Raw genomic sequence first — 22,032 nt, 5'->3', positions numbered from 1 at the left:
TGCAGCATGTTCCACGGGCATAGCACAGGAAAAAAATGGCAGCAAATCATTCTCCAACCTAAAACTTGACTCATTTGTTACAGAACGTTACTCCGACATTCTTAGGCCCACTCATGGTAGGAAAGGAATCACATCCATCAACTTGCACAGCCAGGAGAATTAATCTAATGAGTAAATGAGCAAACAGAGCAATTTCATGAAGTCAAAGATATACAGTCTGATCAGATATGTGCAACAAAGACCCTTCTGCAAAGTCTTTTGGCATGGCAGGTGCTGTGCTGAGATTGAACATCTTCAGGTCACACAAGCCAAGAGAATCAGGCATTGGGTTGGGGTGCATGTTTAATCTTGCTTGTAAGGATGGAAGAAAAGAAGGAAGGTTGGAAGATTAGGTTTAATGTCCCACCAATGACAATATTCTTAGAGACTAAGCTTGGATTGGGGAAAGATAATGGAAACCATGGAAAACCTGATGTGGATGGCAAGATAGGTATTTGAATTGTTGTCCTCCCGAATATGAGTCCAGCAGCTTAACACAGCATCACATCGCTCAGTCAACCTTGTCTGTTTTCCCACTGAATGTGACCTCACACCTTGAATCTTCAGTACAGCTAAAAAATATTGTTATGTAAGATACTAAATTCTCAGTTACTTTTGAGCTGATCTGTGGTTAGCTGCTAATCAGCACATGATCTGAATATGCATAATGTCATCCAAATGTTCCTGAACAGTCAACCTGCTTCCCTACTACTCAAATACCTTGTGCCAGACACATGCAATACACAATCAGAAACACTATATTCATAACTTACAACAAAATCACTGTTGTAGAAACCAGTAAGAGGTGCCAATCGTGTGAAATGCACTTCATGTGTTTCAAAGCCAACCATTGCAGTTTTTCATCATGAAACTTAGTTTTTTTTTGGTGGATACCAGAGTTGCTTTAACTTAATGGCTGTTTTGCAGAACAGTAACTGTAAGATTAAATATGAGTAATAAGGAGTATTCTTATGTTGTGCTGTAAAGAGAATACATTTTCTCTCTCAATATGTGAATGCTTGTTGGGTCAGCTGCAAAAAATGCACATAGTCAAGCAGTTTTAAGAAGAGGTGCAAAAAGTGATAAGTGTAGCATCGCATTGACAACAATGCCACTAGTGACCCAGCACATACACTATGTGATCAAAAGTATCCGGACACCCCAAAAAACATATGTTTTTCATATTAGGTGCATTGTGCTGCCACCTACTGCCAGGTACTCCACATCAGCGACCTCAGTAGTCATTAGACATAGTGAGAGAGCAGAATGGGGCACTCTGCGGAACTCATCCACTTGGAACGTGGTCAGTTGATTGTGTGTCACTTGTGTCATACATCTGTAAACAAAATTACCACACTCCTAAATATCCCTAGGTCAACTGTTTCTGATGTGATAGTGATGTGGAAACGTGAAGAGATACGTACAGCACAAAAGTGTACAGGCTGACCTCGTCTGCTGACTGACAGAGACTGCCGACTGCTGAAGAGGGTCTTAATGTGTAATAGGCAGACATCTAACCAGACCATCACACAGGAATTCCAAACTGCATCAGGATCCGCTGCAAATAATATGACGTTAGGCAAGAGGTGAGAAAAATTGGATTTCATGGTCAAGTGGCTGCTCATAAGCCACATACCAAATGACAAATCGCTTGGTGTAAGGAGCTTAAACACTGAACGATTAAACAGTGGCAGGGTGTAGGTATGGCGAATTACCAGTAAACATCATCTGCCAGCGTGTGTAGTGCCAACAGTAAAATTCTGAGGCGGTGGTGTTATGGTATGGTCGTGTTTTTCACGGAGGGGGCTTGCACCCCTCGTTGTTTTACATTGCACTATCACAGCACAGGCCTACATTGATGTTTTACGCACCTTCTTGCTTCCCACTGTTGAAGAGCAATTCAGGGATGGTTACTGCATCTTTCAACACAATCAAGCACCTGTTCCTAATGCATGGCCTGTGGCAGAGTGGTTACATGACCATAACATCCCTGTAATGGACTGGCCTGCACAGAGTCCTGACCTGAATCCTAAAGAACACCTTTGAGATGTTAAGGAATGCCGACTCCGTGCCAGGTCTCACTGACCGACATCAATACCTCTCCTCATGCAGCACTCCGTAAAGAATGGGCTGCCATTCCCCAAGAAACCTTCCAGCACCTGATTGAACATATGCATGCGAGAGTGGAAGCTGTCATCAAGGCTAAGGGTGGGCCAACATCATACTGAATTCAAGCATTACCGATGAAGGGCACCACAAACTTGTAAGTCATTTTCAGCCAGGTCTGGATACTTTTGATCACATAGTGTACTCAGATTGCGGAAAAACAATGAAGTACAATAAAACTATAGCAAATAAAAAAAGAAGTTTTCTTTTCTTCCCTAACTATATTATCTGCAAATTTTCATTGCACCTGCTATGCAATTTCAGAAGTAAACAACATCAATTAGTGAAATAAACATAAAACAGATGGCATTAACTATTTTAAACATGTAACACACTGATTAATTAGAAAATTTTAAACATTACTCTGAAATTCAGCAGATTTCAGGGTGATATTTTTTTGGGAAGCAAGGGACAAGTAAATGTATTCACAAAGGAAAGTCACACTAACATGCCACAACTTAAATTGGAAAGAACACACAGAAAATGTGGGGAAGGAGAACCAAAAACTGCATTTTACCGGAGTAGCACTTAGAAGAAGCAACAGATCTACTAAAGAGACTGCCTACACTAAACTTGCCCATCCTCTTTTAGAGTACTGCTGCATGGTGTGGGGCCTACACCAGATAGGATTAACGAAGTACATCAAGGAAGATCAAAGAAGGGCAGCATGTATTGTATTATTGAGAAATAGGGGAGAGAGTGTCAATGACCTGATATAGAATTTGGGGTGGACATCATTGAAACAAAGGCTTTTCTCACTGCAGTGGCATCTTCTCATGAAATTTCAATCACCAACTTTCTCCTCCAGATGTGAAAATATTTTGTTGACACTGGCCTACAGAGGGAGAGACGATCATTATAATAAAATAAGGGAAATCGGAGCTCACATGGAAGGATATAAGTGGCCGTTTTTTCCGCACACTGAGAGTGGAATAACAGAATTATTGTGAAGGTGTTTCAATAAGACCTCTGCAAGGCACTTAAGTGTGATATGCAGAATAGCCGCAGAGATGCCGATGATGCCAAGAGCTTACAAATACTTCAGCCAAATTCTGTTGTCTCTTATATTACAAAGATATGAAACTTCTGCTGAACTATGAGACTAAGATACAATTAGTGTTACTCAAATTAAATGACTTAAATGAGTATATGTACAGAGTATTATGTTAGTGTTGTGAATTATAGAAATGAGAGAACAGCAGAGGCAAAGTTGGGCACAGCATGTTTAACCCATCAATCTGATGGATGTAACCTATTTCCTAATTTCATATGAGTGGACAATTTTCAGATTTGACATAGGTTAACATAAAATATACACTCTGCTCTGCCTCTCACTTGCCCTTCTCTGTCTCATCGCAAACAGGCTTTATGGTAAAATACTGGTGACATCTACTCTCCCATTCCAGGACTTCAGCCACCTGTCTCCCATCATGTACCAGGTTTCAGAAAGGAGCCACATTTCAATTGAATCATAGTAAGCAAAGCCTGAAGCACTAATCACAACTTATTGGGAAGTGACATTATACTGTTCAGAAATTTAAAAACCTGAGATTTTGAAAGAACTTATCCGATTGTCATTGTTCTATTTCAGGTGTTCTACTAACACTTTCAGTGCAAAGCTTGCAATGGTGGCAGAGATGTTACATCACAACGTTTCATAATGATAATGCATTTGATACACATTTTAAATGCAGAAAGACTGCCGGTTAAGTTACTACAGTAGTAGTTACTCTGTTGTTTCCTATTATTATTGTTATTGTTTACTGTTATTATTGTTCTTCGTTTTTGCTGCCTATAATTAATACACACACACACACACACACACACACACACACACACACACACACACACACACTTTTTTTAATGGGAAAAAGATAAAAGTAATGTGCTCAGCCATGATAATATCAACTAATAGACTCTACTACATAATATTACCTGACATAACTGCTGGAATTGCTTGAGCCTGAATTGGTGTAGGCTTCTCATAATTCTGCTTTTTTAAGATTTCCAACTCCTTTTTACTCACACCACACTGTGCCCATGTTTTTATAGGCCTTGGACATCCTTTCCCTTTTACTTTTATGCCTTCTAATTCCTAAAAAGAAAGACAAAAACAGTCTTCATTAATATAAAACATTCTTCTGAAACTCATTAAGTTTGTACTGTTAAAGCCAGATGCTTACTCAATCAAACCGAATAACTCTAAAATGCTGGATAAGTCTCACCCAATGATTTCAAGAGACATATATGCTGAACACAAGCATACAAAGACATATGCTCATTCCAAAACACATTCAGTATTAGAAGTGAGAGAGTTAACATTTTATCACTTATATCATTCTAAGAGAGCAGGCCAAGTTTCACTAAACACCACATCAGAGAAATATATAATTTTAACACAGGACAAATTCCAGGAGGAAAAAATATGAAAATGGCAAAATTAAGAAATGTTAACAGGTAAGTCACGAGATTGGGATAGATTTTTGTGTAAAATTGGACAAGCCTGATCAAAGAACAAATGTTAGCTTACAAAACTGTAAGGTCATTATTTTACATGAAAATTCTACAATTAATAACTATGACAATCATTCTGTAGGTGGTTACAAATAACCGGACAATGTACTGCAAGAAGAATGATACACGAGATAAAAATGGCCACTGAAAAAGAAGGAAAAATTAAGTAAAATGTTGAGAGAGAGAGAGAGAGAGAGAGAGAGAGAGAGAGAGAGAGAAGGAAAAAAATAAGGACATGGATAAGAGCAGATAAGAAGAGAAGACACAGCATAATACTTAAATATATGTGGAACAGTGGAAACCAGCTGGGTAAACAAGGGGAGGAATTGGTGATGAGGGAGATATACAACAACAAAGAGAGCTGAGATACTGTTGGTGTTGGGAGAAAGCATCCACACTGGCAACATGGTGAATCAGACAGATACCAAGTTCAAGAGCAGCACTTCAGAGAAAACGTGTTCCACAAGCAGGCAATGAGCACAGGCCTGTGAGTAGTGAATACTGAACCCCTTCCATCATCTCGGGGAATAGAGAGGGGAGCTGTGTGGAGACTTGTGTTAACAAGGAAACTGATACTAAGGGACATGTTTGGAGAACTCTAGAATGTATTTATATGCCCCGTCTCATTGCAGATCAATGACTTCAAGCTGCACATCAGTGCAAAATGGGCACTTGTAAACCTTTTAATCAATATTCACTAACTATCAAGAGGACAACAGATAACACTCACTCTCTAATGCTGACACACTGTTGTATCAAAACTTGAATTCTTCCTTAAGATTACCAAATGCTTTGATCCTCATCTTTTCCAGTTTTTCCACAGTCCGTGTTTCACTACCACACAATGCTGTGCTCCAAAAGTATATTCTCAGAAATTTCTTCCTCAAGTTAAGGTCTGTGTTTGATAGTAGAAGACTTCTCTTGGACAGGAATGCCCTTTTTGCTAGTGCTAATTTGCTTTTTATGTCCGCCTTGCTCCATCCATCATAGGTTATTTTTCTGCCTAGTTAGCACAATTCCTTATCTTCATCACCATAGTGATCACCAATCCTGATGTTAAGTTTCTCACTGTTCACATTTCTGCTACTTCTCATTACTTTCGCCTTTCTTTGGTTTACTCTCAATCCGTATTCTGCATTCATTAGACTGTTCATTCCATTCATCAGATCATGTAATTCCTCTTCGCTTTCACTGAGGATAGCAATGTCATCAGTGAATCTTATCACTGTTATCCTTTAACCCTTAAATTTTAATTCTTATCTTGAACCTTTCTTTTATTTCCATCATTGATTCTTCAATGTACAGATTTAACAGCTGATAGACTACATCCCTGTCTTACACCCTTTCTCATCCGAGCACTTTGTTCTTGGTCTTCCACTCTTATTGCTCCCTCTTGGCTCTTGTACATACTGTATATTACCCATTTCATAAAGTTTACCCCTGTTTTTCTAAGAATTTCGAACATCTTGTGCCATCTGGCATTGTTGAATGCTTTTTCCAAGTCGACAAATCCTATTCACATTTTTTGATTTCCCTTTAGTCTTGCTTTCATTACCAACTGCAATGTCAGGATTGCCTCTCTGGTGCCTTTATCTTTCCTAAAGCCAAACTGATAGTCATCTAACACATCATCAATTTTCTTTTCCATTTCTCTGTATATTATTCTCATCAGCAACTTGGATCCATGAGCTGCTAAGTTGATTATGCAAGGATTCTCACACTTGTCGGCTCTTGCTATCTTCGGAATTTTGTGGGTGATGTTTCTCCAAAAGTCAAATGGTACATCAGAGTCGTGCATTCTACCCACCAATGTAAATAGCCGTTTTGTTGCCACTTCCCCAATAAGTTTAGAAATTTTGATGGAATGTCATCTATCCCTTCTGCCTTATTCGATATTCAGTCTTTCAAATCTCTTTTTAATTCTGATTCTAATACTGGATCCCCTATCTCTTCTACATTGACTGCTGTTTTTTCTTCTATCACATCATGTAAGTCTTCTCTTTCACAGATGCCTTCAATGTACTCTTTTCGCCTATCCAATTCTCTACATTAACAGTGGAATTCCACTGCACTGTCATCATCCTTGTTTTCAATTTCACCAAAGGTTGTTTTGATTTTTCTATATTCTGAGTCAGTCCTCCTGACAATCATTTGTTTTTAGATTTCTTAGCAGTTTTCTTGCAGTCATTTTGCCTTAGCTTCCCTACATTTCCTATTTATTTCATTCCTAAGTCACTTGTATGTTTGTATTCCTGAACTTCCCTTAGCTTGTTTTGCACCTTCTTCTTTCACTGCTCAACTGGAGTGTTTCTTCTGTTACCCACAGTTTACTCACAGTTACCTTCTTTGTACCTCTGTTTTTCTTTCCAAATTCTGTGATTGGCCTCTTTAGAGATCTCCATTCCTCTTCAACTGAATTGTTTACTGAGCTATTCCTTATCACAGTATCTACAGCCTTGAAGCTTCAAGTCTATCTCTTCATTCCTTAGTATTTCTTTATCCCACTTCTTTGCACATTGAATCTTCCTAACTATTCTCTTGAACTTTTGCCTACTCTTTGTCACAGCTAAATTTTGATCTCAGTCTATATCTGCTCCTAGGTATGTCTTACAATCCAATATCTGATTTTGGAATCTCTGCCCGACCATGATGTAAATAATTGAAATCTTCTTGTATCTGCTGGCCTTTTCCAAGTATACCACATCCTCTTGTGATTCCCAATACTACATTAGAAATCAATGTACGCAGGGTGTTTCAGGAGGAATGGTAAATGTTTTAGGAGATGGTAGTACAGACTAATTAGAATAAAACATTCCATGTAATATACGTCCATTTTTATTGGCTGCACAGGTAGGACTGTTAGAATGTACACCAAACACTCACAGAAGGTGTTACACAAAAGGAAATGATTGAGATCAAGGCTGATTTTTGTAAATTTGACTGAAGACTTAAATGCACTCTCAAATTATCTAGACAACACGTGTGTTGATCTTCTGAGATCATCTTGGCATTTTTTTATGGGGGCAGCCCAATCATGATCAGAACAATCAGTTCATCTCGTGTGTTTAGTTTTCCTTTGTAGACTTCTCTTTCAACAATCCTCTCACGTAGATTATTCCCAGAAGCAAATTCTAAAGAGGTTAGGTCTGGTGGCCTTGGTGACCAAAAAACGGTTATTTCTGCCTACCCGTACTGTGAGCCAGCCACTCTTTCTTCTGGCAGAATGACTGAAGGAAAAGTACTGGTGTGGTTTAGGAGAAAGGCTAGAGTTCACAAAAGTCACCCAGAGGGGAGACTTACTAGACAGGATAAGAAGGAAAGACTTATTGTTGGGGACTGCAGAGGGCGAGATTTGAAAACCTGAGTGTTTAAAGGTAATATACATGATTGAGATTACCAGTAAAACATCTTGCATGAGTTAATATGAGCAAAATGCTAAGGGAATTGCATGTGATAGAAGTTGGAAGTGGACAGCAAAAAACAGACAGGTCAGAAAATGCAAGATGCGGAAAACTAAGGGAGAGAAGAAAGGAATAGTTACTATGAAGAAATGCTGACCAAAGAAATTAACATAAATTAAGGTCAGATAGGTGGCAAGAACCAAGAACATCCTGTAGCACCAGTTCCCACCTGCGGAGTTCTGAGAAACTGGTGTCTGGCATCTGAGTGCTGAAACAGGTACTGAGGTCTCGACTGTCATGTTGTAGAGCATGAGCTGCAACAGGATATTGTGTGTTGCCAGTATACACACTCTGCTATGCCCGTTCATCCTAAATGATAACTTGCTGGTAGTCACGCACATGTAAAATGCCAAACAGTGCTTACATAATTGGATTCTTTCCCTAGACACCAGTTTCTCAGAACTCTGTCGATGGGAAACGGTGCTACAACATATCCTTGGTTCTCACCACCTGTCTGGCCTTAATTTATGTTAATTTTTTCGGTCTCAGCAAGTCTTCATAGTAACTATTCCTTCCTTCACTCACCTTGAGTTTTCTACATTTTTCATTATCTGACCTGTCTATATTTCACTGTCCCTCTCCCATGTCTATCACATGCAACACACTTAGGCTGTTGCTCTTATTAACTCATGTATGGTGTTTCAGCAGTAATCTCTGTCTTGCATGTTACCATATCTTCCACCTTTAAGCTCTCAGATTTTCAAATCTCGCCCGCTGTAGTCCCCAATAATCAGTCTTTCCTTCTCATCCTGTCCAGTAAGTCTTCCTTGACCAAGGGTTCTGGGTGACTTTTCAGAACTCCACCCTCTTTCCGAAACATAACCAGTCCTTTTCCTTCACCCCTCTTCCTTCCCCTTCCCCTTCAACTGGCTCCAAAAGCTAGCAAACTATAATACCTTGTATATGTGGGTTCTCCTGCTGCCTCTTGTTGAGTAGATTTTTTACCTATTCAGTTACTTATATTTTCAAAACTTGATTATTTTTGTTTGATTAGCCCATGTGATCATCATTCCTTCTTATGTGACCCTCTTGCCAGTCTTTGTTGTCATCTATCTTGTTCAAACTATTGTATGTTTTCTACCTTTTGTACTAATCCACTAATTTACTTACCTGTACCATCTATGTTAACCAACATCTTGCTCCTACATCTTTTCTAGTACTGATTTCCGAGCATTTAGATGGGTCCACTGTTATTTACAAATTTGCATACAACAATTTGTTTATGGTTCAGAACACTGTGGAGCCTTCTCCTGATTATCATTTGCCAATTTGTTTGCAAATTTGGCAGCTACACTTTCCTATTCACCATTTAACTTACTTATATGTAACTCTTTCATGTCACTGTATGTTTGTTTGTCACCAAACTGCTGTGACTGCCTTTTACTGTCACCTCCTACATTACTTTATTTGCCAAACACATCAGATTACATTTTCTCCAGTGACTTCCTCTTTCTGTTTGTCCAGTTTTTAAAATTTTGTCTGTTTTCATGACTTTCCCAAGCAACCTTTTTTTTCTTTTCCAATCATTTTTTGTATGATATAGGTCACTTTTCTGGTGAAAAATTCTCACCCATTCATTATGTCTTGTTAACCCTTGTCTGTTATCATTATTTTTGTATGACTTTGCGCAATCTTGCTTTTCTTACATTCTTCTATCTTTTTCAACCCTCTGCTTCTCTTTTTTGCCACTATTACTATCTCCAACACTCCAAACCCTCCTCTCTTGATATGATGAATCCCATCAGATATTACATCCATTTCTTTTGAAAACATGCTTTCGAACTATCAACACTAAGGTCTCACTTTCTGTTTCTATAAACCTGCTTGTCCCTTGGAGTTGCTCCCAAAGGCTTTATCCTGAAAGTACCTGTTTCTGTATGTAATCACACCCCACACCAGCCTCTTTTACAAATTCAAATACAGCAATCTCTTGCACTTGCCCAGCTGTGCGACTTGACTGAGGAGAGTATGTACGTGAAGATGTACGCCAGCTGTCTGACACCTCTACATACAGGATCTTCCATCAAGATCCTGGTGTTTCAAACTGACCTGCAGTCCTTCCTTAAGACCCTAGGCACCTCACAAGGACTACCAACCTCTATCCATAGAACTTCTCACCCCACCCAAAGCGTGCACCCCCATCTTTTACCTTCTTCCTACAAACCCATTCACATTGGCTGTCCCATAGCTGTTGGCTTCAAAGCATTCACCGAACATATATCTGCCTTGGCTGATTAACATCTGCAATCCATAGTACAAAGATTTTCCTTCTATTTTGAAGATACCAACCATTTCCTACATCGTCTGAAATCTGTGCCTGTCCCACTCCCACCACACATCTTGCTTGTCACGATTGATACCACCTCCCTCTACACCATCTCCCATGTACACGGTTTGTCTGCTTTGAACATTTCCTCAGTCAGGGCCCACCCGATTCCAAACCTATTACACCCTTCCTCCTCTCCTCAATCAACTTGACACTTACCAACAACTACTATTCCTTTGAGGGGCAGACATAAAAACAGATCAGGGGTACAGCCACAGGAACCAGGATGGCTCCTTCCTATGTCAACCTTTTCATGGGTCACTTGGAGCGGGCTTTCCTGGGATCCATAAGCCTTCAGCCCGTTTTGGTTTAGGTACAATGACAACGTCTTTGCCATATGGACTCATGGTGAGGTCCTAACCTGAATCCCATGCCCCTTCACTTGATGTCGACCTCATCCTCACCAAAATTCAGCTACACACTTCTGTTCACATTGTATCTACTAACCAACAACAGTACTTGTATGCTGACAGTTGCCATCTTTTCCATGTCACACATTCCCTCCCATACAGCCTTGGCATTCATGGCAAATGCATTTGTTCAGATGCAGACTCTTTACAGCAATATACCACCATTCTCACCTCAGCCTTCACTGGGTGTAATTATACCACCACTCTAGTCCGAAAGCAGATTTCCCGGCCCATCACATCCAATCTTGGTACTGCTGACCCCTCCAAATAACAGCTTAGTAGTACACCACTTGTCACTCAGTATTATCCTGGTCTTGAATGTGTTAGTCAGCTACTTCAACAAGGCTGTGAATTCCTAAAATGAAGTCCATTCTATCCAAGACTTTGCCCACCAACCAATAACAGCTTTTTGTCATGCTCCCAATCTCTGCAATATCCATGTCAGACTCTACACTCCTTCTGCACCCATCTCCTCACCCCATGGCTTCTACCCCTGTGACAGTCCCCGCAGCAGGACTTGCCCTATATCCTACCACCACCTATACCTGCCTTGTAACTGGCAAAATGTATACTATCACAACAACCACCTCTGAAATGATACTTGTCATATACCAGCTAGCATGTACACACTGTTTGATAGGTGAACACTGTTCAGTCTTTTACATAGGCATGACTAATGATAAGTTTTCAATTAGGATGAATGGCCATAGGCAGAGTATGTATATTGGTAACACACAATATCCTGTTGCAGAGTACACTCTACCATATGACAGTCATGACCTCAGTGTCTATTTCACCAAACATGCCATCTGGGTTCTTGCCCCCAGACACCCAGTTTCTCAGAACTCCATAGGTGGAAACTGGCACTACAACATGTCCTTGGTCCTCGCCACCCGTCTGGCCTTAATGTACATTAATTTCTTTGGTCTCAGCATTTCTTCATAGTGACTATTCCTTTATTCACTCACTTTTAGTTTTCCACATCTTTTATTTTCTGACCCGTCTATTTCCCACTGCCCCCCCCCCCCCCCCCCATCATATACAATGCCCTTAGCCTTTTGCTCTTATTAACTCGGGCACGATATTTTAGCAGTAATCTCTGCCTTGTGTACTACCCATCTTCCACCTTTGAACTCTGAGGTTTTCAAATCTCACCCGCTGCAGTCCCCAACAATCAGTCTTTCCTTCTCATCCAATTTGATAACTGTCCCCTGACCTGCTATTTTGGGTGGCTTTCCTGAACTCTAGCATTTTTTCTAAACTACACCAATCCTTTTCTTTACACCTCTTCCTTCCCCTTCAACCACTCTGCCAGAAGAAGGAATCACTGGCACCGAAAGCTAGCGAAAAATACCACATTTTAATGTGTGTTCTCCTGGTGTCACTTGGTGAGTAGATTTTTTATTTATTCAATTACTTATATTCTCAAAAATTGATTATTTTTGTTGACGTATCCTTACTGTGAGGAACATTACATTTAGATGATGTGTCACCTGATGACTAGAATGTGCAAGGGCCCAATCACATTGGAAGAATGTATTCATCCTTGTTGCCAATAAAATGTCTTCCAAAAACACTGCAAGTTTGTTTTCAAGAAAATCTAGATAATGGGATTCTGCTACGACAATTTGGTTGCATGATGGGCCCAATCAACTGATTGTCTATCACAGCACACAAAACATTCACAGAGAAGTGTTTCTGAAAATGTCTCTACACAAAGACAATTTTTTTTTTTTTACCACTAATGTGAATTGTGAGTGTTGTTGATACCATCATGACTGGCGATGGTTTCATCAATAAACAGTACTAAGAGAATTACTCATCCGTTTGTATTAGTGAATGACAAAATACAACTGCACCATTCTCACTAATTTAGTGAAAACATAAGTAATCACCCTTGTATCCAGTACCTGTCAGTTAACACACTGTCCAAGCAGCAGCAGAATTTCCATTACAAAACTTGTAGATGAATAACACACCAGCACACTCAGCATTTGTAAATATGTTAAGTATGCTTAAACAGTACAATAGAATAGATCAACAAACAACAGTCACAATTTAAAACTTCAATTATGTAAACTCATACACAGCTTCACGGCTTGGACTTCAAAGCAAAAAATGACAACTGATACATAAATCTATAGCTACTGAAAACTTAGTTCTGTAACCAGCTCTCTCTCTGTAACCAAACAAACTCAAGACACACAATATGGAATGTTTTATTCGAATTAGTCTACACTACCACCTCCTAAAATATTTACTATTCCTTCTGAAATATCCTGTATGGCATGGACCAATACAAAGGCTATTGCTGGAATTGTCACAGGACCATGTCAATTCAGTTCTCAGTGGATCATTATGCGAGACTGCATACTTGTGGAGCTGCAAGTCCTCTCTGGCATCAGTCTAGTATGAGTTACACTTCTTACAAACAGTTGCAAAGCTGAGTATACTGCAAGAGGGGAATCTCAACTTGAAACATCAAAAAACGAACAAGAGTGGGAACAGCAGAAGAGGTAATGGCAGCTTACGATACTGAAATTTCGGGACTGGGTGAAATACAGTGCCAAGGAAGCGGTGATTTCATTAGTGATTCCTGTACGATAATCTACAGTGCAGGAATACTGCCTGGTCAACATGGCATGGGGTTGATTCCTAGAAGAAACTGAGCAAAAAAGATTGAGAACACATGTCATGTAAATAACATAATATTGGTGGCGAAGATCAATGAAGACCTATGGACATGACTACTGTACAAGAGTACTTTCCAACATTAAACTGTGAAGAGAACAACTTCCAGAACCATGCAAGTGTATTGATGATGTAATGAAATTAATAGCTGACAAGGACAATGTGGTTATTATGGGAAATTTCAATGCTGTCATCACCACATCATCACAAGTTGCCATTTTTATTGCTGAGCGTCATGATCCCATGGAGCAAGTGTCTCCATCCCAGACAGTTACCAGCTTCTCTTAGAGCCAGCTGAAGAGGTAGTCCAAAGACCTTTATTTGATCTATACACCTACTAGCTGCTTTCCCCCTCAGTCTCTTTCTGCCGATACTTTCTTCCATGATTATTTTCTCTACATTCTCCATATCTTCTCACAATATGGCCAAAGAAAAGGAAAATGTTTTGTCAGAGATGAGAAGAAAGGCCCCAGGAAATATTCAGTAGCTCATTAATGGACACATTTGTTCTTCTTTTGGTCTATTTTATGTGCAACAACATATGTCAGCACAAAAGTTCAAATGCATCAGTACAATGCTTATCTCTTGCTTCGAAGGCCATATTTTGCAACTACAAAAGAAGACGGGAAACACGAGTGTTTCAATAAGGTGGACCTTACTGCTGTTCATTATCGTCCTATTCTGCCAGATCTTTGTGAGCTGCTTCTTCATAGCCAATCATCCTAGCATCATCCATCTTCTTATCTCATCTTCACAGCTTCCTGTGTCACAGGTGGTTGAACCGAGATAGATGAAAGAACACACTTAACTTCCAGTTCCTTTAATCAAGCTGTGAGCTGAATCTGTGCTCCTCTGTCAATCATCATGATTTTGTACTTGCTGAGACTGATGTCTAATCAATGTGACAGACTAATGTCCTTTACTTTTGTTAGTAGCTCAGCAAGTGCATCTTTGCTGCTGGCTACAAGCACTGTGCCACCAGCAAATCAGAGGTTGTTAAAATACTTCCACCTATTGAGATGCCTTTAACCCAACCATCAAACTCAGACAGAATAGGAACAGACCAGGAAAGAGAAACAGCTGAGGCGAATAGCAAGTAGATCTTTGTGAACAGTATGCTATGGTAATGACTAGTGCCACATTTAAAATGCCTTTGAGAAGAAAAAATAAAATCAGGATTTAATATCCAACCGACAATGAGGTCATTAGAGGCAGACCACAAACTGATTGTTTCACAGATGGGGAAGGAAATCAGCACTCCCCTCTCAAAAGAACCTTCCCAGCGTTTACCTGGCGTGGTTTAGGGAAATCATGGAAAAGGTACACCTGGATGGCTGGGCACAGATTTGAACAGACAAGCTCCCAAATGCGAGTCCAGAGTGCGAAGCACTGTGCCAGTCCTATGAGAAGAAGCCGTACACAAGAAATCCCAGTGATATACAAAGATACCAATACTGTCTACACATTGGTCAAAGCTAGGTATGGAAATAAAATCAAATTAAGCCACCCTAGTTCTGAAATAGACCGTGACCATGCACTTGAGAAAGCAAATTGCAGTTTGGAATTTAAAAAGACAGTAGGAACGAACAAAGTAAGAATTGTAAAGAAAAAAAAAATGCAAAATGAACAAACAAAAACAGAAATGAATTCATGGGAACAGTTATATGGACTGGCATGGAACAAGGAATCCTCAAGGAAACAAAAAGAACTTTAGGAAACAGGCAACCAGAACCAAGACAATATTGGATTACTGAAGAAATACTCAACCTCATATAGCAATTAAACCAGTATAAGAGGATCAATACAGAAGAAAGCCATATGCAGTACACAATAATAAAGAATGTCATTGTAACAAAATGTAAACAGGCCAAAGAATATGGGGCAAAGGAAGTTACATGGCGTATAGAGACTGATGTAGGAGTAGTAACAGACGAAGCGTTAGTTTGATAAAATCACTGCAATACAAACCTTAAACAAGAACTACTGTGATAAATGATAATGGACAACATATTGACAATGAAGATATCACAGAATGCTGGAAGGAATATCTTGCTAGACTTGTACTATGATGAGAGAGTTTTGTAAATCACAGACTACCTAGAACCTGAGCAGATGCTGAAAGAAAATAATAATGGTCTGATGATCACAGCAGAAGAATCTGATCCAGCACCTCAGCAACTGAAGGACAAGAAAGCAACAGTACAACACCATATATCAGCAGAAATTCTGAAGGGATCCAAGATGAAATTGTCATTCTGCACTGTAAAACTTCCTGGCAGGTTATAACTGTGCGCCAGACTGAAAAACAAAGTCAGGACTTTGCCTTTCACAAGAAACTGCTCCACCGACTGAGCTACCCAAGCGCATGTTATGCTGCAGAGTGATAATTTAATTCTGGAAATATCCTCCAGGTTGTGGCTTCCAGGAGTGCTAGTCCTTCATTTTTTGCAGGAGAACTCCTGTGATTTTTGGAAGCTGACAAGGTACTGGCACAAGCAAAGCTCTGAGGACAGGTCATGAGTTGTGCTTGGGTAGCTCAGTTGGTAGAGCACTTGCCCTCAAAAGGCAAAGGTCCTGAGTTCGAGTCTCAGCCAACACACAGTTTTAATTTGCCAAGAAGTTTCTGTAACATGCATCAACCACATTGTTCAATGTAATTAAGATCAGCATTAGAAAGAAAACTGAACACTGTAAATCTCAGGTTCAGTTTGGTTTCTCATCCAGAAAGACAGCTAGAGAAGCTCTCCTAGCAGTAGGAATTATTCTACACAGAAGACAGAGTGGTAACAGGAAGACACACATTGTATCCATAGACATGGAGAACGCTTTCAATAATGTAAAACTGGAGGCAGTTCTTTAAAAACATGAAGTACATAGGAATGCACTGGAGAAACAGAAGACTCATTCTACTCAAAACCAAAGCACAAAGACATGGAAATGTAAAGACTGCATCCATTAGAAGGGGTGTGAGATAAGGTTGCACACTAGCCCCATACTTAGTCAACATGTTCATTGTAGAGGCTCTATACAAATTTAGGCAAAAGCATCAAAATCAATGCGGCAAAAATTCATTGTGTTAGAGTATAACATGGCATTGCATATTGCAGATTGTGAAAAGGAATTAAATAAAATGCTGCAAGTTTTAGCACCAAGACAAAAAGAAGTACAACAGAAGCCGAAAACTTCAAAAACCAAAGTAGTAATTCTCATGTTCAGGGTTCACAGTCATGTATATTTTTTTAAAGGACATCATATTTGCCACTGACTGCAGAAATGATTTATATCACAATTGAAATTTTCAAGAGGTAATGCAAAAGCTCATGCCACGCCACATGTCAGACTTTAAACTCCTCTGACATGTATTAATGTCATCATCAAAATTAAGCCTTTCACTGTAGAAATACCATAACTTCAGACAAGTGCGAAGCTATGCGAATGAAGGTCATTAGCATTAATGTATCTTTGCATCAATGGCCTTAGTCGTCATAGCTTTGCACTTGTCTGCTGTTATGGTATTTCTGCAGTGAAAGAGCTTATTTTTGACGATAATGTGTATACATGTTGGAGCATTTTAAAATCTGATGTGCTGAAGCAAAATCTTTTGCAGTACCACTTGAAAATGGTCCAAACACTTAAATTGCAATTGTGAAATAACTAATGGTTGTTAAGAAATCTAATGAAAAGACCCAAAAAACATTGAGATTGATGATGACACCATACAACTTTGAGTCAGTTCTGCTATAGTTTGAGTCACAAAAGATGGTGGTGGAGTTTAGTCCTATTCTGCACACCTACGTCACTTATTCTCCGACAGCCAATGAGCATTCAGTAGTGATCTGAGTGCTCTGCTGTGAATGCCGTAACTAATGTGAGCATTAAATGTGATCATAGCGAGTTGTTTACTGAATTTCGATTCCATTTTGCTGATTGTGGTGGTAACTGCACAAGCAAGTAAGAGACATGCAGGATATACGCTTTCTTCGTGCAGAAAGCAAGTGCACATGTGTACCACAACTGAAGCTTGGAATTGGAAACAATGCAATTCCTGCAATGCCTCAACATGCGCAAACCGCTATCGTTAGTGCATACCGCTACCGTTAGTGCACACCGCTGTCATTCGTGCATCGGACTATACTTAGTAAAATTGTCACTTAAGAAAATAGATGCACTGTGCAAATCAGAAGAAGTGTCCTTGCTAAATAGGCTTTCAGTAACAAGAAACAACCTCTGACAAAAAAACTAGGAAATAATTCATCAAAACAGTTGTCTGGAGTTTTTTGTTATATGGCTGTGAAACATGGGTCCTGATGAAGTAGGATATGCAATGCCTGGAAGCAATGGACATGTGGCTGTGGAAAAGAAGTTGGAAACAGAAAAGGTCAAATGAGCAGAAATAGATTAAATACGGAAATTGATCACTGCCATAAAAAAAGTGGAAAATAAAATTCATCAGCTATATGATATGTCACAATGAATTTTTGCTCATCAATACTGAAAGGAAAGGTTTTAGGAAAGAAAGGAAGAGGAAGGCTACGGAAGAATCATGTGGATTCTGAGATGGATGGACTCAAAAATCAAATAGTATGCTGACTTGAAATGTTCAGCAGTGGAGTGACAAATGTGCTTGCAGTGACAGCCTTTAGAAGCTGAGGATGCCATAAATAACAAAGTTCAGTTGTACAGTCTCACTCCCAACCTCACACAAAGGCAGTGGCTCTAAGTGTAATTTAAAAGCAAAAACATACACAAACACATGGCATGAAACATAATCAACTGTTACAAGCAACGTTTGTCACCAAATCACAACTGGCATTTAAGGGCTACAGTAGGCAACATATTATCAAAGACTGTGGTATTCAGCTTTATGTACTTAGCTAAAACCAAGGAATTCTGCAGGGGAAAAAAGAGAAAGATAGAGAGAGAGATAGAGAGAGAGAGAGAGAGAGAGAGAGAGAAACTGCAACAACAAAAGTGGTGCAGTGATAATCCTGGTAAATGAACAAGGAGACTGATTTGATTTCTGATTTTTACTGCATTCCTACAGTACACAATACCATTCCTGAAAATCTCATTGAGCATATAATGGCACACACAATCTCTTGTGATGGATGTTGAAGTTGCAAAAAAAAAAAAAAAAAGTGTAGAACAACATCAAAATGTTGGCCTGGATACTAGTTCAGCCAAATTCATCACAGAACTTTTTTATTTACAAATTATGTTTTCTGCAAGGGTACACAATACATAATGTTCCCTTCGTTTTATGTGTCATATTTACACTGATTAACAGCAACATGCGAAGAGCTATTCTTTGCAAAGAGCTATTCTTTATAATCACAGTAAGTGTCAACATGTGGTAACAGAGTTCAAACTCTAGCATTTTAGAAAATTTTCATTAAGACTTCACTTCATTTTGTACTTTCTAAAATTTTCAAAATCCTCATTTTTTAAAAAGAGAACCATTTATCTATATGATGAAAGATCTGAAGAAGTTGCTTATTTAATGTTATGTACAGAAACCACATTATGGTTGCACTAAAATTTTAAAAATCTAGATTCACATCTGTCCAACATTTTAACCACAAATATCATCCAAAAACTAAGAACTGACCTTTAGACTTTTGACCGATTACTCACTTTAAAACGTACAGAAAGCAATCTTAGATGAAAATAAAATGGTAAATGCTAGTATATGTGCCAGTGTTACCTCTTTATAAGCTTCAACTTCTTCTTGCGTCATTCTGGTGATCTCTGGCACTTCGACATAAAAGTTTTTCCGAAAAGGTGTATATTCCACATTAGTATGATCTATTTTTGCAAGTTCTTTCTTCTGTTTGTTGGCTATGCCAGCTGCAGTAGCATTTAAGTCTTCCTCCTCTTCTTCTGAAGAATACTGTAAATAATAATAATAATAATAATAATAATAATAATAATAATAATAATAATCAGGAAACGCCGAGCCAAATTTTATACACATATCTACAGGATGGAAGACTCCAGAACAGGAAGGTAACTTTTCAATATTATAACAAAGAGTAAATACGGCAAAGAATGGCTGAAAGAAATCCACAGGGATCTGCAGCAGAACAACACCATAAAAAAATAAAAATAAAAAAAAAATAAATAAATAAAAAAAAGAATCTCAAAGACCGCACTGAATGCCGGAATAAAATCACAAGTGTGAAGTTCAAGGAAAGAACATCTCACCAGCCTGGTAAAACATGGACAGAAGAACGGAAGAAGGAGCATTCTGAGAGGATTAAGAGTTTTTGGGAAGCAAAGAGGAAAAAGTCCGGAGTTGAAATTATGCATTCAAGTTCAATCGCTCTCCTAAAGGGGCACAATTGTTATAATAATAATAATAATAATAATAAAATAATAATAATAACTGTAGTAGTTAGAACACTATGTGTTGACAATTAAGTGGAATACAATAAAGAGAAAAAGCAAAACAAAAGCACTTCAAAAATGTTTTAATTTTGAGGCAAAAGGCAGAAGGTTGTTTGCTTAGTTGGTTGCCTATCTAACAAGCTATTTGTCTCATTAATCATAAAAATGTAAAAGTAAACACCACTTTTAAGGATTAGGCCTTAGGGCTGTTTTGACTGCTGCCTACGAGGAAGTATAATGAGCAATTCATGATCATGCAACATGTATTCACAGACCTCCCCACCTCAGAAAAAACCTGATGTTATACCAAGAATTGAACCCAAAGCTTCAGCAATAAAGGCAGCAACACTAACCATTTGTCTATGAAGGTGGCCCTTGTTAATCATGTTCATGATAATTAACTATTATGTAGAATGCATTGATGTTTTTCGATTACACTACATGCGATTAATCTTTCAAGTGTTTTTACAGTGGATTGTATCACTTGTCAACAGATTTTTCTATAAAATAGTACACTTAATACCCATCTGACCATTTACAAAACTGCATAAATAGTAAGCATTTTAAAGTACGCATGCCTTCACTTCTATCTTTGTAATGTTAAGACCGGATAAGTGATAGAGTAAACCATTTTACCTCAATTTAACATAATTGGGTACATAAAAAATACACCACCAAGCAACAGCAGTTGAACACACATGTAGACGTACTGAAGTTTGCAAGCTTTTTGAGCCAGTGGCTCATTCTTCTTGCAGTAGGTTGAAGGGGGAGGAAGAGGGGTGAAGGAAAAGGACAGGTGCGGATTAGGAAATGCGGAGGATTCAGAAAAACTGCCCAGAACCCAAGTCAGGGGAGACCTACTGGATGGGATAAGGATGGAAGACTGATTGTTGGGGACTACAGAGGGGGTGAGATTTGAAAACCTGAAAGGTGGAAGATATGGTAATACACAAGACAGAGATTACTGCCAAAACATCGCACATGAGTTAAAAAGGCAGTGAAGGAAGGAATGGTTACTGAGAAGAAATGCTGACAGCAAAGAAATGAACATAAATTAAGCGCAGGTGGATGGTGAGAACCAGGGTCATGCTGTATAACCAGTTCCCACTCGCGGAGTTCTGAGAAGCTAGTGCCTGGGGGAAGAATCCAATTGGCATGTGTGGGAAAACAGGCACTGAGGTCATGACTGCCACATTGTAGGGCAAGTTCTGCAACAGAATATTGCTTGTTGCCAGTATACACTCTCTGCCTACGACCGTTCATCCTAACTGATACCCTTGTGGTAGTCATTCCACACTACATCAAAATTGTAAACAACATTCCTCTGGTTTGGAGCCGAGTGGAAGGCTTAAACCAGAGGCTCAGACGATTCTGCGGAGATCTGGGGTGCAAATTTCTCGACCTCCGCTATTGGGTGGAGAAATGTAGGGTCCCCCTGAATAGGTCAGGTGTGGAATACACACCGGAAGCGGCTACAAGGGTAGCTGAGTACGTGTGGAGTGCACATGTGGGTTTTTTTAGGTTAGAGAATTCCCTCCCTAGGCCCAACAAGACGCCTCCTGAGACGCGGCAAGGTAGGAGTAGGCAAAATGCAACAGGGAATAACAATATTAATGTGCTAATAGTAAACTGCAGGAGCATCTATAGAAAGGTCCCAGAACTGCTCTCATTAATAAACGGTCACAACGCCCATATAGTACCAGGGACAGAAAGTTGGCTGAAACCAGACGTAAACAGTAATGAAATCCTAAACTCAGATTGGAATGTATACCAGAGACAGGCTGGACAGTGAAGGGGGAGGCATGTTTATAGTGATAAGATGTGCAATAGTATCGAAGGAAATTGACGGAGATCCGAAATGTGAAATAATTTGGGTGAAGGTCACGGTTAAAGCAGGCTCAGACATGGTAACTGGATGTCTCTATAGGACCCCTGGCTCAGCTGCTGTTGTGGCTGAGCACCTGAAGGATAATTTGGATAATACAGGGTGATTCAAAAAGAATACCACAACTTTAAAAATGTGTATTTAATGAAAGAA

At 39.2% G+C, this 22,032-nt stretch overlaps 1 protein-coding gene and 1 non-coding gene across 2 annotated transcripts in view; one reads left to right on the top strand and one right to left on the bottom strand.

The window, feature by feature from the left end:
- The window catches only part of LOC124596226 (probable ATP-dependent RNA helicase DDX46), a 172,767-nt gene that overhangs the window by 81,103 nt on the left and 69,632 nt on the right, over positions 1-22,032 (bottom strand). Inside the window, exons 8-9 of the mRNA XM_047135284.1 lie at positions 19,312-19,497; positions 4,141-4,300 (exon numbers count right to left, since the gene is read on the bottom strand). Of these exons, the coding sequence (XP_046991240.1) occupies positions 4,141-4,300; positions 19,312-19,497 (346 nt within the window). The remainder of the gene's footprint in view (positions 1-4,140; positions 4,301-19,311; positions 19,498-22,032) is intronic.
- Trnal-caa lies at positions 16,131-16,206 on the top strand. The gene has a single exon. It is a non-coding gene; the product is annotated as a tRNA-Leu (tRNA).

This window comes from Schistocerca americana, chromosome 2 (genome assembly GCF_021461395.2).
Source record: "Schistocerca americana isolate TAMUIC-IGC-003095 chromosome 2, iqSchAmer2.1, whole genome shotgun sequence".
Lineage (NCBI taxonomy): Eukaryota > Metazoa > Arthropoda > Insecta > Orthoptera > Acrididae > Schistocerca > Schistocerca americana.
Note: the sequence above shows the minus strand (reverse complement) of the source record. Positions and strands in the feature narration are given on the sequence as shown.